Raw genomic sequence first — 27,937 nt, 5'->3', positions numbered from 1 at the left:
TGCCATCTCTGTCAAAATATCATGTAACTAAATACACACTGCACAGTATGAAACCAAGTAAAACTGACCGCACATGAACCGAAAACAGAGAGAAACAAATACTGACCTCAAGGCTATAAACCAAATCCAGTTTCTATTGTTACAGAGGTACCAAACAAGCCAAGATTTGCTTAAAGCTACAGTGTATTCGAAGATTGTCAAAGGCAGCTCGCTTGTTGACTAATTCTTCATCCTTTCTCGGATCTCAATTACTCAAAAATATCCTCAGGGCAGAGACTAACAAAATACAAGTTTTTTTATTGTTCCCTTTTCCTCCCAGGCCTACTGCATGCTTGCAAAACCCCACAGAGTACTCTGCCCATTTGTTTTTAGAGAAAAGAAAACATTTAATTTCTATCGTATGGTAACCTAACTAATCACAAGAAGTACAGCTCTAGTTGCTTCCTCAATCGTGTATGCACATATCCCTTCCTCTTCTTCTAACAGCTGAACCACTAAGCTGAACATGTAACTTCTGTATGTTCAATATATGGCCAATATCTAGGCCCAAAAGCTTCTCCCACTTGTCTACCAGGATAACTCCACTGAGACATATAACATGTTTATTGGCACCCATCAATCACCTGGAACATTGCATCCTATGGCTCTCTTCATTTATTAAAGGGAAGATATATAATGTGAGAATCATTTTCTAGTATGAACCTTTTGCACAGTGGCAACTACACAGCAGTAAATTAAGGTAAAAAAATAGTTTGTTCAAAGTTTTACCACATCTATCCTCAATTATTGTTCTTTGTTTGTCTGGAATGGTTCGGACTAGTTTATGCTGACCAGCAATAATGTTATATTTTTTACGGCCCAAAGAAACAAATTCCTTAAGATTTTCTTTTACTTCTTGGGCTAACATCCTATAAAGATTTGTAACCTGTAGCCCATCTAACTATCTTGGACCTGGTATAAAAGAACTATCTTGGACCGTGGAGCGTTTTAGTCTATAGCCTTTTTATATTAGCAAAGACCAAGTGAACATCAAAAAGATTTGAAGCCCAATTGAATCATGAAAGAAAATATTTTCTTTATGAACCATGAAAGAAAAAAATATATGGATAGATACTTCACTAGATAAATTGATCGTAACAGTTGGACAATCCAATGATCATAGTGGTCATCGAAGTTAACACCCGGTGAGTTTAACCCACGAGATGATCCAGTGATGACGCTGTTTCCAAGAATTGATTGTGGCTGACAAGAAAAGAGCACCAAGCCCAACAGAACGGTGATGAAGTCAATGCAATCAAGATATTCTATCAAGTGATCAGAAAAGGCATGCAGAAAAGTTAAGTTAATGTCAAAACTTTAGTGATGTTTGCTGCAACATTAAACTTTGTCACTAAAGATTTCATGCTACAACCACTGCACAATTCTTATGATGTTGTGTTGAAATTTTATAATAATTGATGCACATTTGTCCGTTGTCACAAGGAAGGAGTACATCGCAAAAGGTGATATATCTTGTTGTGGTGCATTGTTCTCATATCTAGCGACAAGGTCTATTCAACAAATCTTCATTTGCAAAGACATGCAAAATCTTGCATGTCCTATATAAAAAAACTCTAATCTGTACGGGGTAAGACATCCCCCGGGCAATGCATTCAGAAGACCTTCTCAATCGAGAAAACCCCAAACCTCTGCGTCCCAGTGGCATCATGCTCCATGTGCGAATGACCACGACCACGACCAAGGCTAGACCTTAGACTTGTGCCTTTGTGTGGGACAAACAAGGGGATTGTTTTAACCTTATCTTGAAAATTCGTTCCAATGGAGAGTTGAACTCAAGACCAAAGGAGTTCTAGTCAATGCAATCCACCTAACCAACTTCGACAAAATGAATGTATGTTGATCTAGCTAGTAGTCTGTAATCTAGCCCCTCACCACCTTATTAATTTTTCCTGAGTCCACCAACTTCGACGAAAGGGATCAAACATGATTTAGCCTACCACTCAACCATGTTTGATCCCTTTCGTCGCATGTGTAGACCTGTACCCTCTCGTTGCATGTGTGATCCTGATGCCTCATAGGCCTAACTGACATAGGCTACTCTAACCTAGTGATGACTCCATTGGAAAGAGCAGACTTATAGCACCCATAGTTCACTTTGTTCTCCTTTCTCTCAGCTCGGGCCATCACGGCTCTAGTTCTACTTTCCCCTTGTGCATCAGCTATATATATTGGCCAAACGAAACCACCCCTTACCCTATGTGTCATAATTCATTCAATGCAACTATCCACCGCTTAGGATCCCAATGGACAGCAGTACTGCTTCCTTCATTTTATCTCCAAACGAGCATTTGAAAATATAACGTACGTTTAAGTTATTACAAATATTTGAAGATATTGGCCAAAACACAAAACTGCTTGGATACAACAAGAGATGATTTCACTTTAATTTGCAGAGTTATCATACCAAATAGATGGGTACCGTATTCAAATAAACAAGAGTAAATATGAAGAAATTTGATTTGTTGTGTGTACTAAATTTATCCACGTAACAAGTTATGTAGCATAACAATCTATATATCTATACCATGATGGAGCATGGGTTCATGGGTTGGTATATAACTAATTAATCTCTACCATGTATACTCCCTACTCTACTTCTGATGAAAAAACTGAAATTGCTTTTTCTGTTTGTCCAACTAATTCAAACTTTTCAGGGCCAAATGCATTTGTTTTAAGGATTCACTGGAACAGCGTTAGACCATCAATAAACTTGTAAATTCACAAGCACTGCTTAGTTGCTGCTGTGCACGGGCTGCAGTTATGGGGATGCACTTCATCCACACACGCCCTGCCGATGCCCTGCCTTGCAAAAATTAAAATTGCTCCGTGAAGCCATTCCCTTCAACCAGTGCACAACATGTGGCAAAGCTCAACTTCTTGGTCGCCTAACCTTGCTTCTGCTCACCACCTGACCTTGTTTTTCTTTCAACCGTTGCACTATCGGTCAGATGAGTACATGAGGCAGCGGTAGGAAGCAGAGTAACTCCATAATGGATAGGCAACCAGCAGTGGAGTTGTATGTACAAATCAGTTCAACCCAAAAACTTATGTTTATTATGGGCAAGAGACCTAGCAGCTGATCTGATCACCTTGAGAAATCATACTTTTTCATACTAGTCACTCCTTACGATTTGCTCAAATCTGTAATCCTGATGCCTCATACGACTAAGACAAGCTAATGATCTGATCAAGACAGCATTCTTTGGAAAGAGCACACAGCAATAGCCACATACGTATTGCACCCATAATTCCCTCATCAGCTCGGGTCACAGCTCTTCTTCCATTTCCCCATTTGCTTCTGCTATATATATTGGCCAAAGGAAACCACATCCTTACCTAATATTTCGTGCTTCGTTCAATGCAACATTTTGAGATGTTAAAAGAAAGGATTTTTTTTGTTACTGAAGATTTGGATGGAGCCTTGATGTGAAGTGACTTTATTGTAACTATTACATGTTCCAGTGCTATGACGGGTAATTATTCAACCAGTTAAACTATCTAAATCTTGCACATGTGTTCTTACACAGTTAACCCTCATCAATATAAATAAAGAAAAAAAGCACTGGTAATGAGTTCAGACACATGCATGTATCATTTGTAGATGCAGGTCTTCTTTGAAGGTCACCTCAAAATCAAACAGTCAGACACTCTCCGAATGGAATTTTACTCAAGAACCCCAAAGTGGTAACAGGTTGAGGATTTCAAGCATTATGCACAACACAAGTGATGCTCGGAGAAAACTTGCCAGGTGTCATGATTCCCCAATGAGTCATGCAACACATGAGCCAGAAACAGAGATGATAATAACGTAGGCATGTAGCAGGAGATTAACATAGAAGATGGAAGCAAGACTTTCCCTCCTCGGCAAAACAACAGAAACTTGGAATAGCTAGACATATCTGGTACGATATGAGCAACTAGTGAAGCAGAAAAGTACACTGTGGGGCATATGAAAAATTTGCTATGACATCTATCATTAACTTGGAAGCAAATAAAACGGTTACATGTAAAACATAATCTAAAGATGGCTCTATCTTGTAAGGATTCGTCCTCTGTTCGGCAGCCGAGCACTGACCAAGCTGCCATCAACATGATTCGATCTGCTAGTCCTCTACTGGGTCTTTCTTGAATCCATGCCTCTGGAGACAGAAGCAGCTCAATCCAATATATCAATCCCACATTCTACTCCATGTGGGGAAGTGGGCCTAAAGGCCAACTCGAGCCTTCGCATGCAGCCCAATGATACAACTGCAGCAAAAGAGGAATCAGAAACTGAGCAAACTGTGCTTCCCTTGTCCTATTTACAGTTGTTGATAAAAATGAGGAAATTTTTGTTAATTTGAAGAAATATTGTTCCTGTATCTCCATATGTCAAAGAACATTCACCCAGCAAAAATAAAAGAGCAAAAGTTCTATAATAGGAGGAATTATGCTCTTGCAAAACTGTAAATATCAGCCTAGCTGCAGGCTGCTCTGGTCCCCTCTCTTAAATGCTTCAGACCATGGGCTTTTTTGCATGATAAAAGCAATAGTCCATACCTTAAGACACTTGGGAGAACAACGCAAGGCTTATTAGCTGCTTCTTGTCCTCCTCATGTCGCTGCTTCTCCATTACTGTGTCATTCTTTTACCAGTTCTGACTCAAGAAATCTGTGCAAAGCTGGTGTAGGATGATTAGGAAGCATACTGGCTGCACTCCGGATAGCAGCCTCCAGTGCCTCCACCTCTTTAACTCTGGAACCTTCACAGTGAACATTGACAACAAGATTCCTTAGGGTGGAGAGGTGGCTGATGCCAAAATCTGGAGGACCAAATCTGCATGCAGTCTGCACCTCATGCACTATGATTTGAAATTCAAGAGTTTCAAGCACTGGAACAGCTCCTTCCTTGAACATCATATTTACCCAACCAACAAAACTAAACTTCTTCAAACATCGGAATCCACTGTTGCTGACAACAAGGCACTTTACCTCAGATCCTGCTGCATTTGAGCACAACTTCAGGAATTGTAAGGCAGGGAAATCTCCAAGGATCTGGAGAGTTTCCTGTCTAACTTTAACCTCAACGTCCAGGTAGGTGAGGTTGGTTAACGAGACCATCCACACCGGAATTTTGTTGAGATGCCATCCTTTGATCACTAACTCCTGAAGGAGATGTGGAGTTGGGGACCAAGGTTCCAACAAGAAGTCTAGTGACCATGGACTGATGAGTTTTAAATATCGAAGGTTCGAACTGCCTAGTTTGCCAAGTGAAGAAACAAAATTATCCTCATAAGTTTTTTTATCCCTGTGCAGGGGATTGATGCGCCAATCCAACTCAAGAGTTCTCAATTTGGTCAAGCTGCCCAGCTCTTGCAATAAGGATGTTGAAATAGTGTAGTCAACAACTATAAGTGAAAGAAACTCTAGCGCTTGCATGTTCCCAACTCCATCTGGCAAGTTCATTCGAGGAACAATTAACCATTTCAAGTGCCGAAGTTCAACAATACTTGTAGGCAATTCACCTAGATTAAGACAACTCACAAGATCCAGTATGACCAAACACTGAAGCTCTCCTATGCTTTCTGGAAGTGTAATATTACTTGCCTTAATCCGTAGGTATCGCAACTGATATAACTTCCCTATATCTTTAAGATAACAACTTTCCAAATTCTCATTGCCGTCTAGATCAAGCACCCTTAAGGAGCGAAAGCCTGAAAGAGGAAGCATTTCTTCAGAGTATCTAAATATGTCCAGGGACCGAACATGAGTAGTAACAATGGGATTTGTTCTTAAAGTTTCAAGACCATGGTATTCAAGTGAGAGTCGGTGGACCTTGCCATGTGAGGGCAACATTTGTTTTCCATTAGTAACAACAGTTACGAAATTTTCTTCAACTGCCTTGCATGTAATGAGATCAAGAATCACATCATGAACCCGGCATGTATATACTCTACCATCATACTGGAAATCTACCGGCTGTATTAAGCTTCTGTTGATAAGTTCATTAAAATAGCATTCGCCTTCATCCTCCAAATTTTTTCTACCATGTGCACTAATGAATCCTTCTGCTACCCACCTTCTTACCAAATAATCCCTCTTGATCACATAATCTTCTGGAAACATACTTAGATACAATAAACAAGTCTTTAAATGATGAGGAAGGTGATTATAACTCAGAGATAATATCATGTTCATTTCCTCCACATCACAATTTTTCTCAAGCCTGCAACCAATTGAATTACAAATCTTCAACCAGTCAGCTCTGGTATCCGATTTAGTAGTCAACAAACTCGCCATAGTAATGATTGCCAATGGTAAACCACCACACTTCTTAATTATTTCAACCGAAACGTCTTTTAGCTGGTGAGGGCACTTGTCCTCAGAGCCAAAAATTCTTCTAAAGAATAGCCTTTTGGAGTCATCTTCACTTAGCATCCGTAATTTGAATACGAGATCATGGAATGGGGATGAACAAATTTTGGCAACAGTACCAATTCTTGTTGTCACTATTATTCTACTGCCACAAGTATTCTCAACCAAAGCAAATTTAATTGTCTTCCATACTTGGGTGCTCCATATGTCATCAATTACAATAAAGTACCTAAATATGAAATAGAGCTATGGTTCAATTGAAACTGTAGATTGATATATGCACACTATATTGTGGAAAGTGTGAGAAAAAGCCTCATATCTCACCTTTAAATTTAATAGTCCTAATGTAATATGTTACGGAGAAGTTAATTTCTAGTGTTTGTTGTCTTTGAATTCCTATTAATACTAGTATTGATTTCAGGAGAATCTAAACAATTTGATGTATGGATTAATATTCAGTTTGTGACATAACAACAAAAGGTAATTTTTAAAAGGTGGTGACTTGAAACAATGCCTCAATGCATGTATAAATAATAAAAACAATAACTAACAAAAAAATATAAAGAGAATTTCCTTAAACAAACAAGGTTAACAGTATTCCAGGCTAGTGTAGATAAATTTAAGATACCTCTTGTCCTTTAGGAAATCCCTCAATTCACTAATGAGAAGTTCCTTGTCACATGAGCTGGTGCTATCACACTCATCCTTCTTGACTTGAGTCAGTATGGATTGAAATATGATCACCATATCAGGATTTTGGGTTAAGGACACAAAAGCTTGGCAATCAAATTTCTCAGCAATGTTTATGTAAACTTGATTCGCAATAGTAGTCTTTCCCAGTCCTCCACAACCCACAATAGACACCACCTTTACCCCCTGCGCCCCATCATCAACTAGCTTGATGACCTCATCTCTGGGAACACTGATACCAACAAGGCCACCCAATTCTGCATAGAGTGCTGGCAACCGACGGTCAACAGGGATCACATTGGTGCCACCAAAATTAACTGTATCATCAATCTTGTACCTCTTCCTTCTGTGTCCCACCTCAACAATTCGAGCCTTGAGCTCCTGAATCTGCTCGGCAATCTCATGGCGGGTAATAAGGTCCTTCACTTTCTGGACATACCCAAAGAAAAATCCCACAACTCCACTGTGCCTCTGTGGCTCATTCTGCAGCTGGCGCATGTAATCGTCGACACAATCCTCAATGTCATAGCTCATCTCCCTCACCTGGTCCCTCCACTCCTTCGTCTGCAGATCGAGCATCTCCGAGTCGGCTAGCCTCTCAAGCAACGTGTTCATGCTGCTCAGCTCATCCTTGAGGAAGGCGATCTCACGCCTCATGCCTCTCTGCATATTATAGTCCTCCCCGAGCAGCTCGGCGAGCTTGGCCAGAAGGGAGCTCATCGCCCCCGTCGCTGCACTCGCCATGAACCCGTCCATCTCTCGCTGTGTTACTGCAAAGAGTCAATGAACTGCTAAAGTGCTTCCCCTCGCCGCGGTTAGCTCGACGATTCCTGCAATGTAAATTCAGAAGTCTGAATACTTCAAGACCCCAAATTTCCCCAATCAGGCTATAGCAATCGAGGAGGATGGCGAAAATGAAGTACGCAGGCCTTGGTGTAGGCAGAGCAGAGCCTCCTGGCGAAAAATGAATTACCTGACCAGCAGCCCCGCCCCGCAGCCTCGTCGAGGTGGGCGACGAGGGAAACCTCCACCACCTTCTTGCTCAGCGCCGTGCAGAGGGCCGCAGAACAAGGGATGCGGAAGGAGCCCGGCTTCAAGTCGTGGAGAGGAAGAAAGGGGCACCGTCGAGTCAACGCGGCAAAAGTAAGAAAAGTCACCCCGCGTCTGGTTGTTGAGCTGGGACGCTGGGCCATCGATTCCAATGGATGCCCGCCCACCTGGCCACCCCTGCGGATGCGCGCCGCCGTGGACCCCGCCGCCGCCTCCTTCCCCCTCGCACCGCCATTGCCGCCGCCGGCACGGAATCGAGAGAAGAGGATGCTACTGATAATTCCAGAGAGAGTACTGTGGGACCACTCCTGGAGTTGAGAGACTGTTCGCTGGGACCCACCGCGGGTAGGTGTGGCCATGTGGGTGGGTAGGTGGGCCCTGGGCAACAACTGATGGCACAAAGTTGCCACCAACGGCAGTAGTTGGTCTGGGATTTCAACGAGCACGAACAGCGGCGCCGCGCGTTCGTTCCTCCCTTCGCTTTCGAATCTCCTGGCGCAGGTGAGCTCATGATCCGTTCGTTCTTTGTCCTGGTTTTTCCCCTCTCCCGGACTACTCCCCTGTGGACTTTCAATTCCACTGCTCAAGCGGGGGAGATTTCCGGTCGTTGCGTTCGGTTGTTGTAGCGGACGCGCGTGAGGTGTTCGATGCTTTGTGCCAGTGAAAGCTTTCAGGAATCAGCGGGGGCGATGCAGCCTTTCCTGCTGTCATTCAAACTTCAGGTCGCCTTGTCTGATTTGCAGGTGCGCATGGTATGGCCGGCATGATCAGCTTGCGCACCGGCCCGAGGAGTTCGCCGGCACTTCCTCGGCTGTCGTCTGCTCGGCCACCACAAGTTGCAGTTCGTTTTACAAGCCCGCTGTTTCGTTGTGCCAAACTTTGTAAGAGCCGTAATCTACTGGCAGCAGCACTGGAGGTCTCTAAGGACGGGCCCTCCGCGGTTCTGGCCAATACCCTGCCTTCTGAAGGTTCTTCATTTTCTTCTTGTTTGGGTTGAAAGCCTTCTAAACGATGTTTAATTAGGATATTATACCATGGCATGTGGCTGACCAGTGTCCATTCCAGCGTCCTTAACTGCAGTGTGAGTGAGTTGGGGGAGTAACTTGCGTATTGCTTGCCTGCTTGATGACAGGGGCTATTGAGACATTGCGGAATGCTGATGCGGTATGTTTCGATGTCGATAGCACCGTCATCCTGGATGAGGGCATTGACGAGCTTGCTGATTTCTGTGGGGCAGGGAAAGCTGTTGCTGAATGGACAGCAAAGTAAATTCTCCATTGTGTAGATTGATTCATCTGGGCGGTTGATTTTGTGGGAAGAAGTAACCTTGGCTCAATGTTCTCAGGGCCATGACAGGGACTGTTCCATTTGAGGAGGCGCTGGCAGCCAGGCTGTCTTTAATCAAGCCATCTCTCTCCCAGGTGGAGGAATGCCTGGAGAAGAGGCCACCAAGGTAAGATCACCTTATTCTAAACTTCATGTTAGTCTGTATGGTAGCCACTATTTTAACGTCATTGCTTTCCTTCCTTGTTGATCCATTTGGATTCTGCACTTCTGTTATTTACCTTTTCGAAATAATGGGTATGTGTTATAGGTGTTTAGCCTTTTGCTGTTTGCACCCTAATACATGACTCTGAGGAGAACAAAAAGTAATTAGTAACAATAATTCATTGTCCGAGTTTCTCTTTTTACAGCTAGACAAAATAATAAGTGTAGTTAATACTTTAAATTTGTAAAGCCAACCACAGTGTTATTGTTTTGGCCAATTTTCCTTATGGCTTCTGTAGTAGTGCCCTAAGATTTCTCAAAAATAGTATAAAACCAAGAGAGAACTCACTCAATATTGTTTTCCCCACACTGCAATAGAGTTAACTATTGTGTTTCTACTTACAAACCAGCATTGGACAATTTCTTTTTTCCATTCACAAGATTATCACTAGAACTGTCTTTTGGTTTGCAGGATTTCTCCTGGAATGGCTGATTTAGTTAAGAAGCTAAAATCCAATAATATTGATGTGTTCCTTGTGTCAGGAGGCTTCCGACAAATGATCAAGGTAGGTCCTGCAATATCATAGCATGATTCATTTGTGTTGGCTTGTACTCGAATTTGTATGCTCGTTATATTCTGATGATGGAGCAAACTGTATTTTAATGTATCTGTAGTTTAATATAGACCTACATTATCAGTTGCAATAATAAATAGGGATATAGCTTCTGCTACAAGATCCAAAAAGTACAATTTCTTTAAACCATACTTTATTTTCAGTTGCGAATGTGATGAATTTAATGTGCAAGTGATTCTCACATGTATATATAATGGGTTATCATTGAGTGGCCCACAATCATCACTTTTATGTTTGTCTTGTTTCCAGCCTGTGGCATTTCAGCTTGGTATTCCTCCTGAAAACATCACTGCAAACCAATTGTTATTTGGCACTTCGGGGGAGTATGCTGGATTTGATCCCACAGAGCCCACTTCACGCAGTGGGGGTAAAGCAAAAGCAGTGCAGAAAATAAAACAGGTTTAGTTAAACTGTATATATTTTGGTTGCAGCTTTTTACTACTAGTGCGCTAACCTTTGTTTCTGTTCAGGACCATGGCTACAAGACAGTTGTTATGATTGGTGATGGTGCAACTGATCTGGAGGTATATGACTGGATAATGCCTTTAAAACTTCTATCCTGAGAATAGATATGAACATGGATAATTTGTCTTATTGGGTAAACGGTAGTTGTTAATACTAACTTCATTTTGGTAATGATATGGATGCTTCCTGGCTGATTCAATTAATCAGGCATGCAAACCTTTCTCACTGTTTGTGTTTATCACCCAAATTTCGTAATGTTGTTTCTCTTGTTCATGTAGCATGAGATAGAAACAATAGGTGAGTGAACTTATAATTTATCATGTTGTTACAATGAGTGGGCCAAAGAGTTAAGTTTGCTTAAGTCCTATTGAAATAAATTGGTTTGAAGCTAATCTGGCAGCTGAATGTTTCAGAGAAAGAAATAACTAGCAAAGTGTATTCAAATTAATGATACAAGACTCCTCTGATATATCAGTGTATAGGAATTTTATCTACAATACTGTACCAAAATAGAAAAATATACAGTTACCCTAATTTGCCGTGTCTTTGCAGGCTCGGCAACCTGGTGGAGCGGACTTGTTCATCTGTTACGCTGGTGTTCAGATGAGAGAGCCAGTCGCAGCATTAGCTGACTGGGTGGTCTTTGATTTTCAAGAGCTGATCACTAAGTTGCCATAAATTGATTACTTACCGCAATTTATGAACCTTGCATTCTTGGTGCTGAGCGGCTGAATAATTGCGGCCACATTTCAAGTTGTAGATTTCACTAGTAATTGTTGGAGTTCACTGAATTATCTTGTTGTAAAGTATGTTTTTTTCTCAACTTTATTTGCATGATCCTGAACCACAGATGTGGTTGTTGTGTTCCGAAGTTGTCAGTGAAGTTGAAGTATCCTCTAAGCAATTGTTGAGTAGTATATGTTACATCACAGTTTAAATGCTGAATGCATGAATTACGCCTTTGTTTTGGCAAGTATTGTTGATTTGTCTTAAAATTAAACCAAGAAGGGTGACTTGCTATGTCTGTTGCTATTTGAAGCCTTCGTTGATTTCTCATAATACTTCTATTAGGAAACAGACTATCGACCTTTTGAAACCGAACTATTGGCAAAAACGATACCATTCAATCTCGATGCTTTATTACAGCATCTTCTCTTCTCTTCTTTTCTTTTTCTTTTTGAAAGAGAATGTTCTTTTCTTTTTTGTTGGCATAAAGGCAGAAGCGATCAGGTTGAAGAAAATACAGCACTGCGAGGATGGATGCACACCACTGAATAAAGTACAGGCACTAACACGGTAGGATACACCGACAGAGGTCACCTTATTGCAGAACAAAATATACAATTCCACCAACAGATCATGCAATTGATATGTTCCAAGTCTCCATCACAAAGATGGTTCTGCTAATAGTCAGGTTCACTAATAAGCCATGGATTCCTCCATCTGACCTAATGATGCTTAGTGCCTTTATCTCCTTTCCTATCCAATCTATCTTTCTTTAAATCTGATCTTTTATTCTTTTTGGCTATAGATAGAATACCTAACTCTCAGAACCTTGTTTTAAGAAAAAAAAACCTCAGAACCTTGTGATTGCAATAGCTTAGATAGGGACATATATGGGGTAGCTAGTTGCTGCAGTGCACGAGCAGATGAGACGTCCCTTTCCCCAACTTGTGGCCTCCGATGCTTTCTCCAACCACAAGCTATTCAGCCACCAATTGTGGCCTTTCAGCCTCATCAGCTAGCTTTGCACCTGCCGTATCAAACTCTTCTGGACGCAGCCCACAGCATCAGCTGGGGACCCGAGTTGGGTAATTTTTCCAAATTTGGTCTTACGTTGAGATCGACAAAATTCAGCCAAGTTCAAGCCATAATCTTAAAAGACGTAGCATCATGTGCAGTTTACATCGAGGGCTTGTTTGAATATAAGAGTTTTTACATCAAAAACTCTGATTAAAAACGGCAAAATAGCCATTTTTGTCCCTAAACTATTGCCGAAGGCTCAGTTTGGTCCCTGGCCAGCACTGCATGTGAAATGTCACTCCTACCCTCGCTCCCTGCTTTACCTGTTGGTCAAGCTCCACAGCATTTCCAAGAGACTAGAAGAATCCAAGAAAATAGGAGTAACAATGAGAGGTGGATAATGACAATGTGTCCTAACATTAACAGGAAATTCAACAAGATTAGGCATAGGACACAGTATTTGTCATGTCTTGTGGAATCGAGATGCTGGATTTAAAGTGAGAGAGAAATGGTGGTTCACAATATACATGAGAAGCAAGACATGCGCATGTAGGTGCTGGCAAGTGTTTAGGATTCCATGCCAATATTGTGCTGCTTTATTCAAAAGAGCCTAACAATTACATACATATGTGCTTCTCACTTCAGCCTGGCCAATAGGTAAAGGAAGGAGCGAGGCGTAGGAGCGACATTTCGCATGCCATGTTGGTCATGTGGCGAGACATGAAGGGGGATGGATGTGATTGAGCTGCAAATTCATTGTTTAAGGACTAAAGTGGACAATTCAGAAGTTCAGGGACTGAACTGAGCCTCGGGGAATAATTTAGGGATGAAAATGACTATTTTGCCAAACATAAACTAAATGTAGCTCAGTTGATTTTGTATTACGAGTATTTGGGTCCTAGCTACTGGCTAAACACACCTTCTCAATATTTGGGTCCTCCTCTATGTTGGGAAAAACATGTTTGGATTCCTTTGGTTCTGCTGACCAGCCTAACCTAGCCTCACCCAGCAATAAACAAAAGATAAAAACATATTTGGATTTCTTACCTTGCCGTCTCGATTCCTGTGTAAATGAGTTTTTCCTTGATAGGTAGGGAGAGCCAAATTGGCTTGCTAGGCAAGCAAGTTTAGCCTCACCTAGCCAAGCAAGGCTAGGCAAAACTTGCCATCCATCCAAACGTGTCCCAAGTTACTGAAAGCTTCATACCCAATCCCTCAGAAGTATAGACCCACCAAATCCCTTGCTCCTACTTTTTTACTAGTTATTTTAACACTTGCCATACCCCCCTCCATCTAGTGACACACTACCACCTTGTTGCACTTTCGTGTCGCGATGCACCTATTGTTGGCCCCTACTCGTTCCCGTTTGCCACTATGCCACTTCCATCATCGTTGAAAGGTCCTTGTTTGGTTTTGGTAATTGAGTGACAACTTAGGTGGACTAATAGTGTTTATGTGAGATACACAGGAGATTAGTCCACAGGTGATGATGTGATGATGGAGGAGCTCATTACATATGAGACATGACATGGAGTCATATGACCAAGGTGGAGAAGATCAAGATGAGGCTTGGCTTGATGGACCGGTTGCAAGAGTGAAGGGCAAGTCGGAGGCTTTGAAGCGAGGGACCGCGTGTGACGGTGAAGCTTGAGCAAGACTTGGCGCCGATGGACCGAGGCAACGGTGAAGAGCAAGTGAGGTCAAGATCGATGAACCAATATGGTCACGTGATGATATGAAGTGGATCATATCATTTTGTAATTGGTTGGTGCATGTGTTGCATCAACATTGGAGGAGATGGAATGGAAAGCGCAAGGCAAAGGTATAACCTAGGGTTTTTCCATTTCACCGGTCATAGGTGTGTAGAGAAGTTTATGACCGGATTTAGGATAGATGGCCGTACTATCAAGAGGGGCAAACTTGTTTGCATATCGGTCATCTAGTGCCACTTGAGCGATCTAACTTTGCATACGTGTTAGGATCGAGTGGCGTGGCAAGTTTGAGAGGCTAACTCCTTTGGGAAAATGTTTGTGAAAATGCTAACACACATGCACTTTGGTGGTGTACACTTGTTGGTGTTGGCACTCTTTACAAAGGAGGTGGAGTTCCTAGGGTAGAGAGGGGTGTGGGTTCCTCTCTCCCTCCCGCCGAGCTTGCGAGGCGGGATTCGCCGCTTTCGAGAAAATGAAGTGCATATTTTATATTGCGCCGGTGGGAAATTTGGAGAAGTCGCGGGAGTGTTTCTCTCTAAGAAACACTCACCGGACGCTGGCCTTTAGCGTCCGGTGTGCTGTCGGGTGTAGCAGAGTGCACCGGACGCACCAGAGAGAGTCTGGTGCTCAGCGTCCGGTGTGCGGGCGATTTGGCAACCCTCTCTGCGCATGAGTTCAGTGAGCACCGGACGCTCAGGGTGCGTCCGGTGGCTTGCGTCCGGTGACCGTGCGAGTTTGCGGAGCTCTCTGCGCACGAGTTCGGTGAGCACCGGACGCGTCCGGTGTGGACTAGTTGAGCGTCTGGTGGTGCTGTGTCAGGTGCGAGCGCGTGGTAGCCGTTGGCGGTAACGGTCGACTTCAAACGGCTAGTGACATGTGGCTGACACCTGAGCACCGGACGCTGCGGGTTGAGCGTTCGGTGGCTCCCTATGAGCGTCCGGTGCCCTCGTGTTTTGCCCAGTGAAGGGGCAACGGCTAGTTTAGCCCTTGGGGCTATAAATAGAAGTGGTGGCCAGCCTTGGCTGGTGCTGAGCACCCTTGGGACTTAGTGTCCATGCTTGGGGAGTGCTAGGAAAGCCTCTAACTCACATATGCTTGATAGTGATCATCCGATTGTGTGAGTGAGCGATTCTAGTGCGTTGCATTGAGAGATTGCATCGAGTGGCACTAGGTGTTCATATTGCAAGCCGGTGGTGCTTGTTACTCTTGGAGGTTGCCACCTCCTAGACGGCTTGGTGGCTTGTGACTCCGTCGAAGCACGCAAGGAGATTGTGCGGTGCTCCGGAGAAGAGATTGTGAGGGGTACGGTGCTCACCCCGCGGGGATCGCGAAGAGCAACTCTAGTTGAGCGAGACGTGAAGAGCGACAAGTGGTCCGGCCGGGTCAAGTGCTAGAGCTTGTGGTAAGCACTCCACGTGGGAGAGTGTGACTTGCGGGTCACCACTAGCAAGAGGACCGGTGGCAACCTTGGAGCTTGTCTCAACGGGGACGTAGCTTGGTGGCAACCAAGTGAACCTCGGGAGAAAATCTTCGTGTCAATATTGTTCTTCCCGTTGGTTTGCAAGTCCCTAACACAAGCTTGTTCTTACGTTCATATACTTGTGCTTGTGTAGTTGCTCTTGTAATTAGTCAGCTTGTGTAGCTTGCTAGTTACCTTCTTGCTTGTGTAGCTAGAAGTAGTTCCCTTGTGTGACTAATTTGGTTTGTGTAACCTTGTTAGTCACATTGCTTAGTTTGTGTAGCTAAGTAAGTTGCGCTCTCTAATTTGGCATTAGTTGCCTTGTTATTGAGCTTGCTAGTGAGCTTAGGCTTTGTGAGCTTTGCCTCACTAGTTTGAGTAGGAGCTCCCCCGGTTTGCAAAGTACTAGTTGCATAGGTTTGTGTGACCTTGCTCCTAGAATTGGTTAGGTGAGCTCTTGATAAGGTAGCACCTTGCTTGCTTGTTTAGGATCTTTTCAAGGTGCTAGAGAAATTAGATAGAAGGGTGTAGTCTTGGCTAGACCGATAGTTTTAATTCCGCACTTATTTCGGTTAGTCGGTGCGATAAGTTTTAGAAAGGACTATTCACCCCCCTCTAGTCCACCATCTCGACCCTTCAATCGTCTCCACCCCATCTATCACCACACCATCAGCCTCACTGCCAAACCTTGTCCATCATCCTCTCCACCCAATCCTCCTCCTAGTGCTACCCCTCTTCTCGACACCTCGTCCACCTAGTTGGTAGATGGAGCAACCACTATGGCAGGGTGCGACCCGAGGTAGAGAAACCCTCCTCATCAAATGTAACTGTTGGGGGAGCCCATATGTAATATGGGCTAACTCCCCCTTGAAGAGGCTCCGTGAAGGTAAGTCAAAGATCATGATGAAGGATCATAGGTTGAAGCACTATGAAGATCAGTCAAAGGCTATGATGAAGATTCAAATGTCTAAGGAATATGAGGATCGGTCAGAAGAATCTCAAGTGGAGCCTTCGCCTAGGATCGGGAACAAGGCGAAGGCTACAATAGCCCGATCAACAAAACGGAGGCAAAGGATCCCTGGGTGCCTTTGTTGTGATGAATGCAAAGTCGCTTGGCAAAATAGTCGACAAGAGTCTCTGCACCAACAATGACGGCAAGAAGCTTTCGTACCATGAATGGTGCAAGCGTCGGTGAAACAGCTGACGGGAGTCTCTAGACCAACAACAATGGCTGAAAGCCTTTGCACCATGAATGGCGCGAGTGTCGGTGAAACAACCGATGGGAGTCTCTGCACCACGAACGACGGTAGGAAGTCTTTGCACCATAAATGTTGCTAGCATAAGCGAAATGGCTGACAGGAGCCTTTGCTCCAAGAGCAACGGTAGGTGGTCTCTGCACCATGAAGGGTGCCAAGTCTTCGCGCTAAGACAACAAAGATGGTGCGAAGACCGACACTCTGTGAAGACTGCACAAGGGTTATTGGCTAGGCCTCTTCATGGGTCGAGATGTTAGTATCGGCAAAAGCCCATTAGCGAGAGTGGCTATAGAAGTAAAATACTTTTATGCCCTAGGAGTATATGTAAGAGAGCATAATATTCTGGCATATGTAGTAGTTGTTGCAAGGGCATTTTGTACCACCAAAAGATTGTAACCGTACTCTATAAAAGGAGGAGCTCAACCATCAGGATAAGGGGGCAATTTTGAGTGACTTAAAACTTTCATTATTATCTCAATAAACGTGCAAGTCCCACCTTGATATCTGAACCTCTGCTTGTCGAAGGCCTTCGCCCTCGAGCAAAGCCTCTGACCCCTCAGGTGTCGAGCAGAAGCGAGCTCGCCCCTCACCTTCAATCTCTGTTGAGATCCTCATTTTCCAATAGTAACCACCGGTCAAAGGGTGACGTGGTCGTGCAGAAGAGGTAATAGATAAGAAAGAACGGGAGAAAAAGCAATCAATCCTAATAGTTGAAGGTCTAGGTTTAAATAGTGCCACCTCTCACAAGGCTACTTAAATACGAAAACTGAGAACATGTTTTAGGTAATACTACTGAAAATGTTTTTTAAATTCTTTATGATAGAACATGCCTACTTGACATAGACGCTCGTATTTTTTTTTGTATATATTATATTAAATACTTAACAACATTACTTTTTGTAGACGATGTATATATCATCAACACATACCCCCCATACATCATCAATAAAATCACAGAAACACAAAAAAAAATCGTCAATTAAACGGGAAACCAAAGACAGCCGACACCAAAATATGGCTTTGCTTTGAACGAACGAGATTTGAAATCCAAAAACCCTCGTGCGTTTCGTACGATTTTATGACAAATTCGTTCACAAAATTGAATTCGCGGAGGAAACTTTCCTCTCTGTTGAATCTTGTGATCTCACGGCAACGAACCGGGGGTCGGTCAGGTCAGGTCAAACGGTCAGTGACTCACTCACTCACTCGTAGGGTGGGGCCCACCCAAGCACCCGCTCCATCATTTGGGAATCATGGCGACGCGCCGCCAACCGGATCGGAAATTTCCGAACCGCCGCCCGCGCGGGCCCCTACCCACCCTCGCACCGACGCCGACGCGGTTCCTCGCCGTCCGATCCGCGGACGTCCCGATACCGACGGCCGCGATGCGTCGCGGCGCCGGGGCGGCCGCCGGGCGCGCCGCTATTAATACCGTCGGCCTCCGGCGACCCAAGCTGGAGAAGGATTCAGTAACTTTACTCAGCAAAGTTACGTCGTAACTTTCCTTCCATCGTGTACGTCCATTCAAGATCCAACAGACTCCGTGATTTTAAGTAAAAACACCTCTCACACTTAGGCCTTGTTTAGATACGAAAAGATTTTGGTTTTCGCTACTGTAGCACTTTCGTTTGTTTGTGACAAATATTGTCTAATTATAGACTAACTAGCATCAAAAGATTTGTGTCACGATTTACAGGTAAATTTTGCAATTAGTTTTTATTTTTGTCTATATTTAATGCTTCATGCATGTGTCGAAAGATTCGATGTGACAGGGAATCTTGAGAACTTTTTGGTTTTCGGGATGAACTAAACAAGGCCTTAGCCATTTTCAGCCTGGGCTGCTGGGCACGCTATGCAGGTTTTGTTTAGTTCCCAAAAAAATTCAAGATCCTTTGTCACATTAAATTTTTTGGACGTATGCATAAAGTATTAAATATAGATAAAATAAATACTCTCTTCATCTTAAATTATAAGTTATTTCTAAAATTTTCAAGAGTCAAACCATCTCAAGTCTGACCAAATTTATATAGTAAAATAATAATATTTATGATGTGAATTTAATATCATTACATTCTTCATTAGTTATATTTTCATAATATACCTATTTGATGTTATAAATCTTTGTAATTTTTCTCTATAATTTTGGTCAAAGTTAAAATGCTTTTACTCTCCAATATTCTTAGAATGACTTATAATTTGGGATGGAGAGAGTAACTAATTAGACAGTTTGCATATAATTTGCGAGACGAATCTTTTGAGCCTAGTTAATCCATGATTGAACAAGAATTGTCAAATACAAATAAAAGTGCTACAGTAGATAACATCAAAAATTTTCGCCAACTAAACAAGGCCGCAGTCATGCAGGTAGCATGTACCGAGCGCGCACAGGCAGAGGGAGGCAAAAACAAAGTAGAACTGGTACGAGTCTTTTGACACATGCATGGAGTACTTTACTGTCTGTCACATCGAATATTTGGACACATATATGGAGTACTAAATATAGATTATTTATAAAATTTAAATACAGTTAGAGAGTAATTTGCAAGATAAATCTTTTAAACCTAATTAGTTCATAAATGAACACTAATTGTCAAATAAAATAAAAATACTACAGTATCAGTTAAACTTTAATAACGGACGTGCGGTATGGAGGGCTCAAAGGGCCAACGTACCGGCCAAGGCAGCGACCATGTGATGCACTCTCGTGTGAAGAAAAGAGTCACAACTTGATCTCCACCGTTCGACCTTGATTGGAGGGTGGATGACAGAGGTAAAGTTACGACGTGACTTGAAGGAGTAAAGTCACCGAATCTGTGTCCACCCAAGCTGGCACTGGTGCAAGCAAAGCAGCTTCCTTTCGTTTCCTAGCGGAGCACTAGTCGAGCGGCGAGCGAGGAGGCGGAGGATGGGCCGCGGCAGGGGCGTCAGCTACGGCGGCGGGCAGAGCTCGCTGAGCTACCTCTTCGGCGGCGGTGGCGACGAGCCCGCCGCGGCGCCCGCCAAGCCGACCCCCGCGGCGGTGGAGCAGAGGGCGCAGCAACCTGCGGCTGCTGCGGCGGCGCCGACGCCGGCGGCAACCGTAGACGGCGAGAAGCAGAAGGGGATCCCGGCCGGCGTCCGCGGCAGCCAGACCAACAACTACTTCCGGGCGCAGGGGCAGAACTGCGGCAACTTCCTCACGGTCAGTCAGCCAGCCGCCGGCGACCTAGTATTCCTCCTCTTCCCTCTTGCCTCTCCGGTCCTGACATCGTTGTCTGCCTCTGCCACGGCGTGACTCACAGGACCGTCCGTCGACCAAGGTGCACGCGGCGCCCGGCGGCGGCTCGTCGCTCGGCTACCTGTTCGGCGGCGGGCCTCCCGGCAGCAAGTGATGTGATGGCCACCTAATCCGAGTCCGAGCAGAGCTTCATCGAGAGCGCCTCCTGCTGGGCAAGCTTGATTTTAACTAGTTCACCGTAACCTGCTGGATGTGCCGTGCCGTTAATTTCCATGGAGAAATGTATGTTCATGTGTATTTCTGTGATTTAGAAATGTTCATGTGTATCTCTATCTCTGCAATTTCGTTGGAATCGGTCTCATCAGTACCTGTATGTGTGTGTGTGTGTGAAAAACTGACTTTGTCATGCTTGTTGTTTGCATCTGCTCATCAGAAAGTTCAGAGCATGTGTTCATCAGAAGTTCAGAACATGTGTAAAGTGTTCTTGCAATACTAATGGTCTAGATTCTGTTTACGCTTGAAATTTGGCACATGTGTCCATCTACCATTTCATTTCAGGTTCAGGCTTGAATACTACAGGTGCAGAACATCTTGTCTGCATTTGTTCATCACGCTTGAATAGCACAGGTTCAGAACCTGCATAAAGGGGTGGACCATCTCAGGTTCCAAAACTTTTTATAACCTGCCTACTCTCTTGTAAAATAAGCAGAATTCTATGTGGCCTACAGCACCTCACTACTGCCGAGTCCAAAGTTCAGCACAACACTTTTGCTTCATAAAAAACATCTCACGTTGCAGTTCAAAAAGGTTGGAGCAACTGAAGACCTGCATTTGCTTACATATAACGCACACCAGCCCCAGAATTTTGGACTTCAACAACACCTGGCTAGGATAGAAGGAACCGTGTGTGGCCATGAAGCACAATTAGCGACACCACAGAAGCAAACGATGATCCGTGGAACACCACTACAATGCCAACATTTCAGTCTCTGATGCCAAATAGCTATTATTGCAAAAACTTCCAGAGGGACTCCATATTATGATTATATGAGCGTAGTTCTTTAGTCTACAGCTTTCCGATGAAACTATCACCGGACAACTAAGGCACCTCTAAGCCTCCACAAGGCAGAGGCAGGGGCACAGACAGCGCAAAGGGGGGCAACCCTTCCCTGCTGACTATTTGGAAGAAATCGTAAAAGAATGTTTATGTGCACCATTCCAGCATTTGGAGAGCACTCGTATGGCCAAGAGGAACCCACTACCAATTCAGTATTTACAGGGCGTATTTACAGAGAACTTGCTGGGCTAGACCATCTGTATTTTCAGAATGTCATATGAGATGGTTGTTAATCCATGGTGTAGACTCCAGCCAGAGCATTATGTTGTCTCGTCAAACTCCATCTTCTGCATTGAATTACAAAGTGGGTGGTCAATTAAGTGTCCATCAGAGAGAATAACATTTCGTGAGGGAATGGTAAAATTGATCACAATTGCCATCAGCTATTATACATTTATTTATCAGAGACTATTAATTCTGGATGAAACTTGAGACAACACAAGCCCAGCTTACAATTGACAAAAATCAGACAACAATCAGTGAGCATCAAACTATTACTAATACTTCTTTAGTTTTTAATCTGACTCAAAATAAAATTATCTGCAAACAAATCCCTAATGCAGATAGTCCACGACTCCATGTTCCTTGTGATGTATTTCAGCCTACTTTTATATTGCAGACAGTGCAGATTTCTTGTAGATTTATTTCAGTTCAGCCTACCTTTACATAATTCCAATGACACAACATTCAAACTAAAGGCTTTATTGCATGTTTTATAGCATGTATGTAAAGAAACTGGAATGCAGATATGAGGCGATGACTTCAGTTCCTGTAAGTAAAAAGTTACTGGCTTCATAGCAGAACATGTGAAATAAATTTTGTGTGGTGCTTGATATATGCGTGACAGAAATAATAAACTAAAGTTATAAGGGTGGGTAAAGAAATAAACAAATTACCTTTCCACAGACAGGGCATGCCTCACTTCTTTCCATCCACTCATAAATACAGCCAAGGTGGAAATGGTGTGAGCACTGCATTACTATCTTAGGATTCTCAGAATCATAATCTGCAATTCAGTTACATTAACATATAACAATAGTGAGAATGTGATTATAAAGTATCAAAAGAGAAAAATTTAACATCTTTCGGTCAATTCACATGTACCAAAGTTCTGATGTCATGGAAATGTTACTGTAGCGTTTTGCAAAATAACAGGACATCTCTAGAGAAAAAAAATGATTATTGCTATAATATACCTTCAAGACATGTTGGGCAGACATCTTCATCTTCAGCAGATGGGGAAAAATAGCTGAAGTAATTTCCATGTTCCTTTGGCGGAACCTTATCTCCATAAGCAGAGCTGCAAATTTTCATTTTTGTGTTGTAGTTTGTTTTACTTGCCTTGTCTATTCTACTAGGTGTTTCCATTTCCTCATCAACATCATTTGATCTAAGTGGTTCTGATTCCTCTGGGGAATGGCTTGGGCTCTCACGCCTTAGCCAATCACGAGCAGGAGGGGAAAATCGTGGATCATCATAGGGCAGAGGTCTTGGCGGTGAACGATATGTATCGAAGGAACTTTCACTTGTGTCAACAGGAGTGGCTTCAATAGCTGGAGAAACAGAATGCACTGCTCCAGCTCGGAACAAAACAGTGTACTGAAAACAAAAGAGGAGATCAATATGTAACTAACCATTTCCCATCTGTATCATCTCAACTTAAATCAGCTATTTATTCCAAATCAGAGTTTATGTCAGTATATACAATTAAACACTTTTTTGTATGAGTTCCGCATGCTTGCTATCAGCCAGCCAAACATACTTATATTCATGACAAAAGGTGTTGTTACTAGAGAGCAATGCAATTTTTTTTAACTCAGTACATCGGTATGTAGTACAATATGGCAATTAATTTTGTCCAAGCACTGAAACAACTAATGCAATGTTGCCAATGAGAACAGTATAATACATATACACTATAAAGTGTTAAGTATCCATTCCATAACAAATTTCAATCATTTTGCGTAACTGATTAAAATTGCATTTCATTCTTTCATTTTGAAATATTTACACGAGATATCATTGCATATTTAAGTTTAACAGAAACAGTGAATGAAGTTAACTGCTTGCAATGTGCAGTGGTGGCAAACGTTGTTCCACCGATAAACTGAATTAAAAGGATGTCAGCTATTATTTTCTTATTATCCCAACTCTATCATGTGCTTACCACTAGCTAGAACAAAATTCAGTCAATAAGGAATCGAGCATTCATGAAAGAAAAACATACCGCATTGATCAGCTGCTGGGTAAAGCATCTGAGGCACATGCAGTTCCTAAACGCCGAAGAATTTCCATGGTGGTCAGAATAATCAGGTTGCAGACATGAACAGAAAGCTCCCATAGTCCAAGGAAACCTCAGAAAGGGGTTCCTTGAACCAGAACCAGTGAACCCAACCAGATACCAAATGCTCAAAGAAAGTGAACTGATGCAGATGGTGCACAATCCAAGCTCCCTCCAAAATCCCAAATCGATTCACTACAGATGGATGTCGAAAGTAGGAATGAAGCAACTGCTCCGTCTGCTGCTCGCCGATACCTATCAATGGCAGCCAACAAAATGGGGTCATTCCACAGAAGGTGCTGGACAGACGCATCCACATCCACATCCACAGAAAAGAAAAAGAATCTGATTCAATTGACAACAAAGTTTCATCTTCCTGAAAATTGGGACTTGGACGCAAAGCTCTGGCTCCAGGAGCACCAAAATCCCATCCACTTAATCCCAATCCAATGGCAACATAACAACGTCAAAATCCATACCATCCCATTCGACGCAAGAAAAAAATACTTAAGAAAAAACAATCAGGCCAGGGGGCTCCCAATTCGATTGTAGCGTCTACAAATCGACCAACTCAATCGTATATATATATATATATATATATATATATATATATATATATATATATATATATATATATATATATATATATATATATATATATATATATATATATATATATATATATATATCTATCTATCTATCACGGGAAAACACGAACAGCAAAGGATCGACAGACGCGTAACGCACGAACGGCAAGAAACCGTCGACAATCCAACAACCTTGGCGCAGCGCAGCAGGCCCCCGGAAACAAGATCAAAATCCCACCTTCTACGCCGATTGCCTCGCCTCCGTCCACCGGCGCCGAATCGAGAAGCGAGATCCGGGGAGAGCTGGAGGAGGAGAGGAGGAAGGATGAGGAAAAGAGGGGAACGGCGGATTCACCTGCAAGAAAGAAAGGGAAGGGGCGACGGGTTTACGGAAACCTCGAGAGGAGCCGCAGAGAAGGAAGGAGAAAGAATATCTGCGGCGTTGACCGATCGGCTAAGGAAAGAAAGATCCCAGCGTGTCGGGCGGCCAGATTGGGGTGGGTGGATTCGGCGCGGCGGCAGCCAGGCAGCTGTTCCTTGCGATTCCGGCTGTCCCCTCCCCTTGCCCTGTTCGTGTGTCTCTCTGTGTGTTTATAGGTGGACGCGAGAGACAGGGAGGAGAGCCGAGCAGCAGCCAGCAGGGGCTTATCGGGTCCGGGACCCGGTACGGAGCGGCGCCGTGGCCGTGGTGGTGGTGGTGGTGGTGGCGCCGACGCCGATGCCGACGGCCAGCGAAAGGGAAGGGAAGGAGACAGACGGAAGCTGCGTTGACTCCGTCGCCCTGTGATTGAAGATTCTCTAGCTCTTCTTGCTTGGCTGCTTCCCTCGCTCTCGCTTCTCCAGGGACAGGGCAGGGGAAGAGGGGGGCGGCAGGAGGGAGGAAGGATTAGGTGGTGGGGTGAGCACCGACGCGTGTTGAGCCATCACCATGTGAGGTCCAGCAGCTACAGCTTCGCGCTCACCATGCGGGCGTGGCGTGGCCAGGCCGCGCGGTGCTGTGGCAACGTGGCGTCACGGGATGACGTGTGGGTACAACGGAAATGGCCCAATCCACGTCTACCCACACCCATGTCCAAAAAAAAAAGATACAGTTATAAGATTTGTGCTAGTTGACAAACTCAAATCAAATCTGATTAAACTTAGGCTAGTCTCAATGCATGTTTCATAAGAGTGCCATGCACATTAAATAGAGTGACACATAAGCAAAATTGCTGACTTGGCAGAGTCATTAAATGAATGAGTTTCATCAGATGAGAGAGAAGTTTCATCTCATGAAACTCATCTGGCTCGGTTACCTAGTTTAAAGTCTTGGTAACTGTACCATAAAACTATGCATCGAGACTGGCCTTATAGTTAACTAGGTAGCGTGCCCGTGCTTTGCTACGAGATAGCTAAATTTTTGTTCAAAAACACACAGATCGCATGATAAAATAGCAATAGTAAAAAATTAAATGTCGACATTGAAGTAACTTTTAATCCAAAAATCAAAGTTGGACAATACCCCACGCATTCTCGTGGGTCAACCAAAGGAAGTGATTGGTTGAATACATGATTTTATTGTATATATATATATATATATATATATATATATATATATATATATATATATATATATATATATATATATATATATATATATATGAAGACTTTAAAAACATATATCAAGACTTTAAGTTAACTACCTTTTATAAGTGCATAACAAAGAAAAGCTGCCTGTCATATACACTATTATTTGAAACAATACTTTTTTTAAAAAAAATTGATCAATCGAAAAGAAGACTAAGAGGGGTCTGCACAAAGCAATATCGTAATGTATGTCACGTACATATAGATAAAGCCTTTACAGAGTGTGAAGATCAGAAATTTGATGACGCCAGATTTGAGAGGTACTCAAAGTAGTCCCATCTCTATGTTTCAATCAGCAAAACCGTTGAGTTAAAGTGATTACAAATGCAGAATTATAGGAAGGAGATCAGTAACCATAAATTCACAAACACATTGCTGGAGCTCGGCTTCTGTATTTTTCTTTCTACTTTATCTCTATTGCAATTCCTTTTCTCAGACAGATAAGCATAATGGGGCGAGGTAAACTCTAGATGCACTGAGTGTTCAATTAATATTGGCCATTCTAGCTCTGCTATGATACCTGACATTAAATGCAGCTAGACTTATTTGTAGTTGCTAATTCAATCCTTTATTCTTAAAGAGATCCAAATATCAAATATCAGAGAGGATCCAAAACACGAAAAGTGCACACAAATATTACTGGATTATACCTTAGTAAAGGGGAAGAAATACCTTAGCTCTAAATTGCTCTTAGGTGTTGCCATGCAAATTAGAGTTTGTAAAGAGCTAAACCGCAACCACTTAAGACCAGTAAGCTAATCATATACATATCATATATTAATCAAAGTATCAGTGCATTCTCATGATTGCAACCAAATCATTCTTTATTTAACAACTGCAAGATAGTGTTACGTTCATTATCAGGTAGCGAGCTAGTAACCACAAGGCATGAGAGGATAGATGAATTGCTTTTGCTAGTGCGGAGATGGAGTCATCGGCGTACTTGTATCAGGTCCAGACTCTGGAGCTAGATCGAAATTCTTGTATAATAGACTTAATTCTACAAATAAACAAAGCACATGAGAAGAGATGAAAACCCTTTGCTATGGCTGAGATGGAGTCGATGGCATACCTGTATCAGCTCCAAACACTGGAGGTGGCAGAAAATTATTTAGTATCTGTATTTGTACAGTGGACTTAATTTTACAAGTAAACAAAGCTCATTCTGAATAAACATAAATATATTTATCTCGATAATACTTGCAAAATGGATCATCATTACAAGTTCAACTAAACCAAAAAAATATTTTGATAACTTGTTGCAATTTATTACTGAATCAAGGGATAACACAAACTACTTATCGGTATACAAAGGATTGGAAAACACTAATTTTGGATTAGAAAACACTGATTCAACACTGGAGAACTCGGTTAGCTCTGCATGTGAACTTGTTAAAGCACAGACTACTTAATTTAATGGTTTGCTTGGCATAGGAATTCCTTGCTTTAACCCTTATCTCTGCTTGCTCTTTGCTTTTTTGTTTAGCTTTGCACAAGAATTTGTTGCTTTAGTTGTTAGCTCTACATCAAAAAAATTTAAATCATTGAACCAAGCATGCAGTCCTGAATAACTTTAATCCATGTCTCTTGTTAATTTTTACTTAAACTTAGATGGTACTTGACCAAATCTATATAATATGGAGTGTTGAACGAACAACAAAAGATCAGAAGATCGAACAATCTATCATCTGTCACTTCAGTCCTCACTGTCTAATTACATATAAGTAATCAGTAGCAACTTTTTTTGAGTACAAATAGCAGCACCCTGTCTTCTGTCAGCCTACAAACAGGGCATGAGAACAAACTCAGATGATAGATTGTTTTGCAACCAGAGTTACCAGTAAACCTATTCCAATCATTGTTTCTTCGGCTCTTAAATGTACATGAAAATTTGAGACGTTCATGGACTGTTTGCAAAGGACCTTCTATTTGGAGTTAGAACCTTGTAGATAATCATTTCTACATCTAAATACCATAAAATAAATTTGTGCTTATAGTTCCTGACCTTAAACATTTCATATAGCAAAGCATTCTTGCTGTCCTGCCAGTTTGACTGCAAAGTGCGAACTCACCGTTAGAGAAGCAAAGCAGGCTTACGGAAAGGTGCATTTGGCTAACTGTGCTGCAGCTATGTGATTTTGAACGATTTACAAATTTTGACATCTCAAGAGTCAAGAGAGAAATTGGCCCTCAGGAGA

The 27,937-nt window shown here is 42.7% G+C and overlaps 4 protein-coding genes across 13 annotated transcripts; 2 read left to right on the top strand and 2 right to left on the bottom strand.

Annotated features, from left to right (window-relative positions):
- On the bottom strand, window positions 3,842-8,366 carry LOC8079142 (putative disease resistance RPP13-like protein 2). 5 transcript variants are annotated; one of them, XM_021461239.1, is made up of 4 exons: window positions 8,077-8,358; window positions 7,042-7,961; window positions 4,600-6,642; window positions 3,842-4,308 (listed from the first exon to the last, which is right to left on the bottom strand). In XM_021461239.1, exons 2-3 carry the CDS (start codon window positions 7,857-7,859, stop codon window positions 4,680-4,682), a joined length of 2,781 nt encoding a protein of 926 aa, XP_021316914.1. In that variant the 5' UTR covers window positions 7,860-7,961; window positions 8,077-8,358; the 3' UTR covers window positions 3,842-4,308; window positions 4,600-4,679. The 5 variants fall into 5 exon arrangements, with proteins under 5 accessions (XP_021316914.1, XP_021316915.1, XP_021316917.1 ...); XM_021461240.1 differs by having other exon boundaries at window positions 7,042-7,954; XM_021461242.1 differs by having other exon boundaries at window positions 4,600-6,264; window positions 7,042-7,933; window positions 8,077-8,357.
- Window positions 8,514-11,714, top strand: LOC8079141 (phosphoserine phosphatase, chloroplastic). The gene is made up of 8 exons (XM_002451119.2): window positions 8,514-8,654; window positions 8,897-9,121; window positions 9,286-9,418; window positions 9,499-9,606; window positions 10,114-10,207; window positions 10,526-10,675; window positions 10,747-10,800; window positions 11,294-11,714. The coding sequence occupies exons 2-8, from the start codon at window positions 8,908-8,910 to the stop codon at window positions 11,417-11,419; spliced, it is 879 nt and encodes a 292-aa protein (XP_002451164.1). The 5' UTR covers window positions 8,514-8,654; window positions 8,897-8,907; the 3' UTR covers window positions 11,420-11,714.
- LOC8079140 (protein SPIRAL1-like 2) lies at window positions 18,235-20,651 on the top strand. Of its 2 annotated transcripts, XM_021460795.1 has the most exons (3): window positions 18,235-18,360; window positions 19,733-20,092; window positions 20,193-20,651. In XM_021460795.1, exons 2-3 carry the CDS (start codon window positions 19,817-19,819, stop codon window positions 20,280-20,282), a joined length of 366 nt encoding a protein of 121 aa, XP_021316470.1. In that variant the 5' UTR covers window positions 18,235-18,360; window positions 19,733-19,816; the 3' UTR covers window positions 20,283-20,651. The 2 variants fall into 2 exon arrangements, with proteins under 2 accessions (XP_021316470.1, XP_002451163.1); XM_002451118.2 differs by lacking the exon at window positions 18,235-18,360 and having other exon boundaries at window positions 19,726-20,092.
- On the bottom strand, window positions 21,117-26,672 carry LOC110435333 (E3 ubiquitin-protein ligase At3g02290-like). Of its 5 annotated transcripts, none has more exons than XM_021460793.1 (6): window positions 24,510-25,312; window positions 24,306-24,416; window positions 23,473-23,781; window positions 22,442-22,844; window positions 22,142-22,251; window positions 21,117-21,532 (listed from the first exon to the last, which is right to left on the bottom strand). In XM_021460793.1, exons 3-6 carry the CDS (start codon window positions 23,584-23,586, stop codon window positions 21,506-21,508), a joined length of 654 nt encoding a protein of 217 aa, XP_021316468.1. In that variant the 5' UTR covers window positions 23,587-23,781; window positions 24,306-24,416; window positions 24,510-25,312; the 3' UTR covers window positions 21,117-21,505. The 5 variants fall into 5 exon arrangements, with proteins under 5 accessions (XP_021316468.1, XP_021316466.1, XP_021316469.1 ...); XM_021460791.1 differs by having other exon boundaries at window positions 24,352-24,416; XM_021460794.1 differs by lacking the exons at window positions 24,306-24,416; window positions 24,510-25,312 and adding an exon at window positions 25,939-26,672.

The sequence above is a fragment of the Sorghum bicolor genome, chromosome 5, assembly GCF_000003195.3.
Source record: "Sorghum bicolor cultivar BTx623 chromosome 5, Sorghum_bicolor_NCBIv3, whole genome shotgun sequence".
Classification (NCBI taxonomy): domain Eukaryota; kingdom Viridiplantae; phylum Streptophyta; class Magnoliopsida; order Poales; family Poaceae; genus Sorghum; species Sorghum bicolor.
This window is presented reverse-complemented; position numbering and strand designations above follow the sequence as displayed.

Coding starts and splice junctions, on each gene's coding strand:
- LOC8079142 (XM_021461239.1), bottom strand. CDS start 7,859: ATGGACGGGTTCATGGCGAGTGCAGCGACGGGGGCGATGAGCTCCCTT. Junction 6,643..7,041: donor GATTTCCTAAAGGACAAGAG/GTATCTTAAATT, acceptor TTTCATATTTAG/GTACTTTATTGTAATTGATG.
- LOC8079141 (XM_002451119.2), top strand. CDS start 8,908: ATGGCCGGCATGATCAGCTTGCGCACCGGCCCGAGGAGTTCGCCGGCA. Junction 9,419..9,498: donor GTTGCTGAATGGACAGCAAA/GTAAATTCTCCA, acceptor CAATGTTCTCAG/GGCCATGACAGGGACTGTTC. Junction 10,208..10,525: donor GCTTCCGACAAATGATCAAG/GTAGGTCCTGCA, acceptor TCTTGTTTCCAG/CCTGTGGCATTTCAGCTTGG.
- LOC8079140 (XM_021460795.1), top strand. CDS start 19,817: ATGGGCCGCGGCAGGGGCGTCAGCTACGGCGGCGGGCAGAGCTCGCTG. Junction 20,093..20,192: donor ACTGCGGCAACTTCCTCACG/GTCAGTCAGCCA, acceptor CGTGACTCACAG/GACCGTCCGTCGACCAAGGT.
- LOC110435333 (XM_021460794.1), bottom strand. CDS start 23,586: ATGGGAGCTTTCTGTTCATGTCTGCAACCTGATTATTCTGACCACCAT. Junction 22,252..22,441: donor CTGCCCAACATGTCTTGAAG/GTATATTATAGC, acceptor ACTGAATTGCAG/ATTATGATTCTGAGAATCCT. Junction 21,533..22,141: donor CATGCCCTGTCTGTGGAAAG/GTAATTTGTTTA, acceptor AATTCAATGCAG/AAGATGGAGTTTGACGAGAC.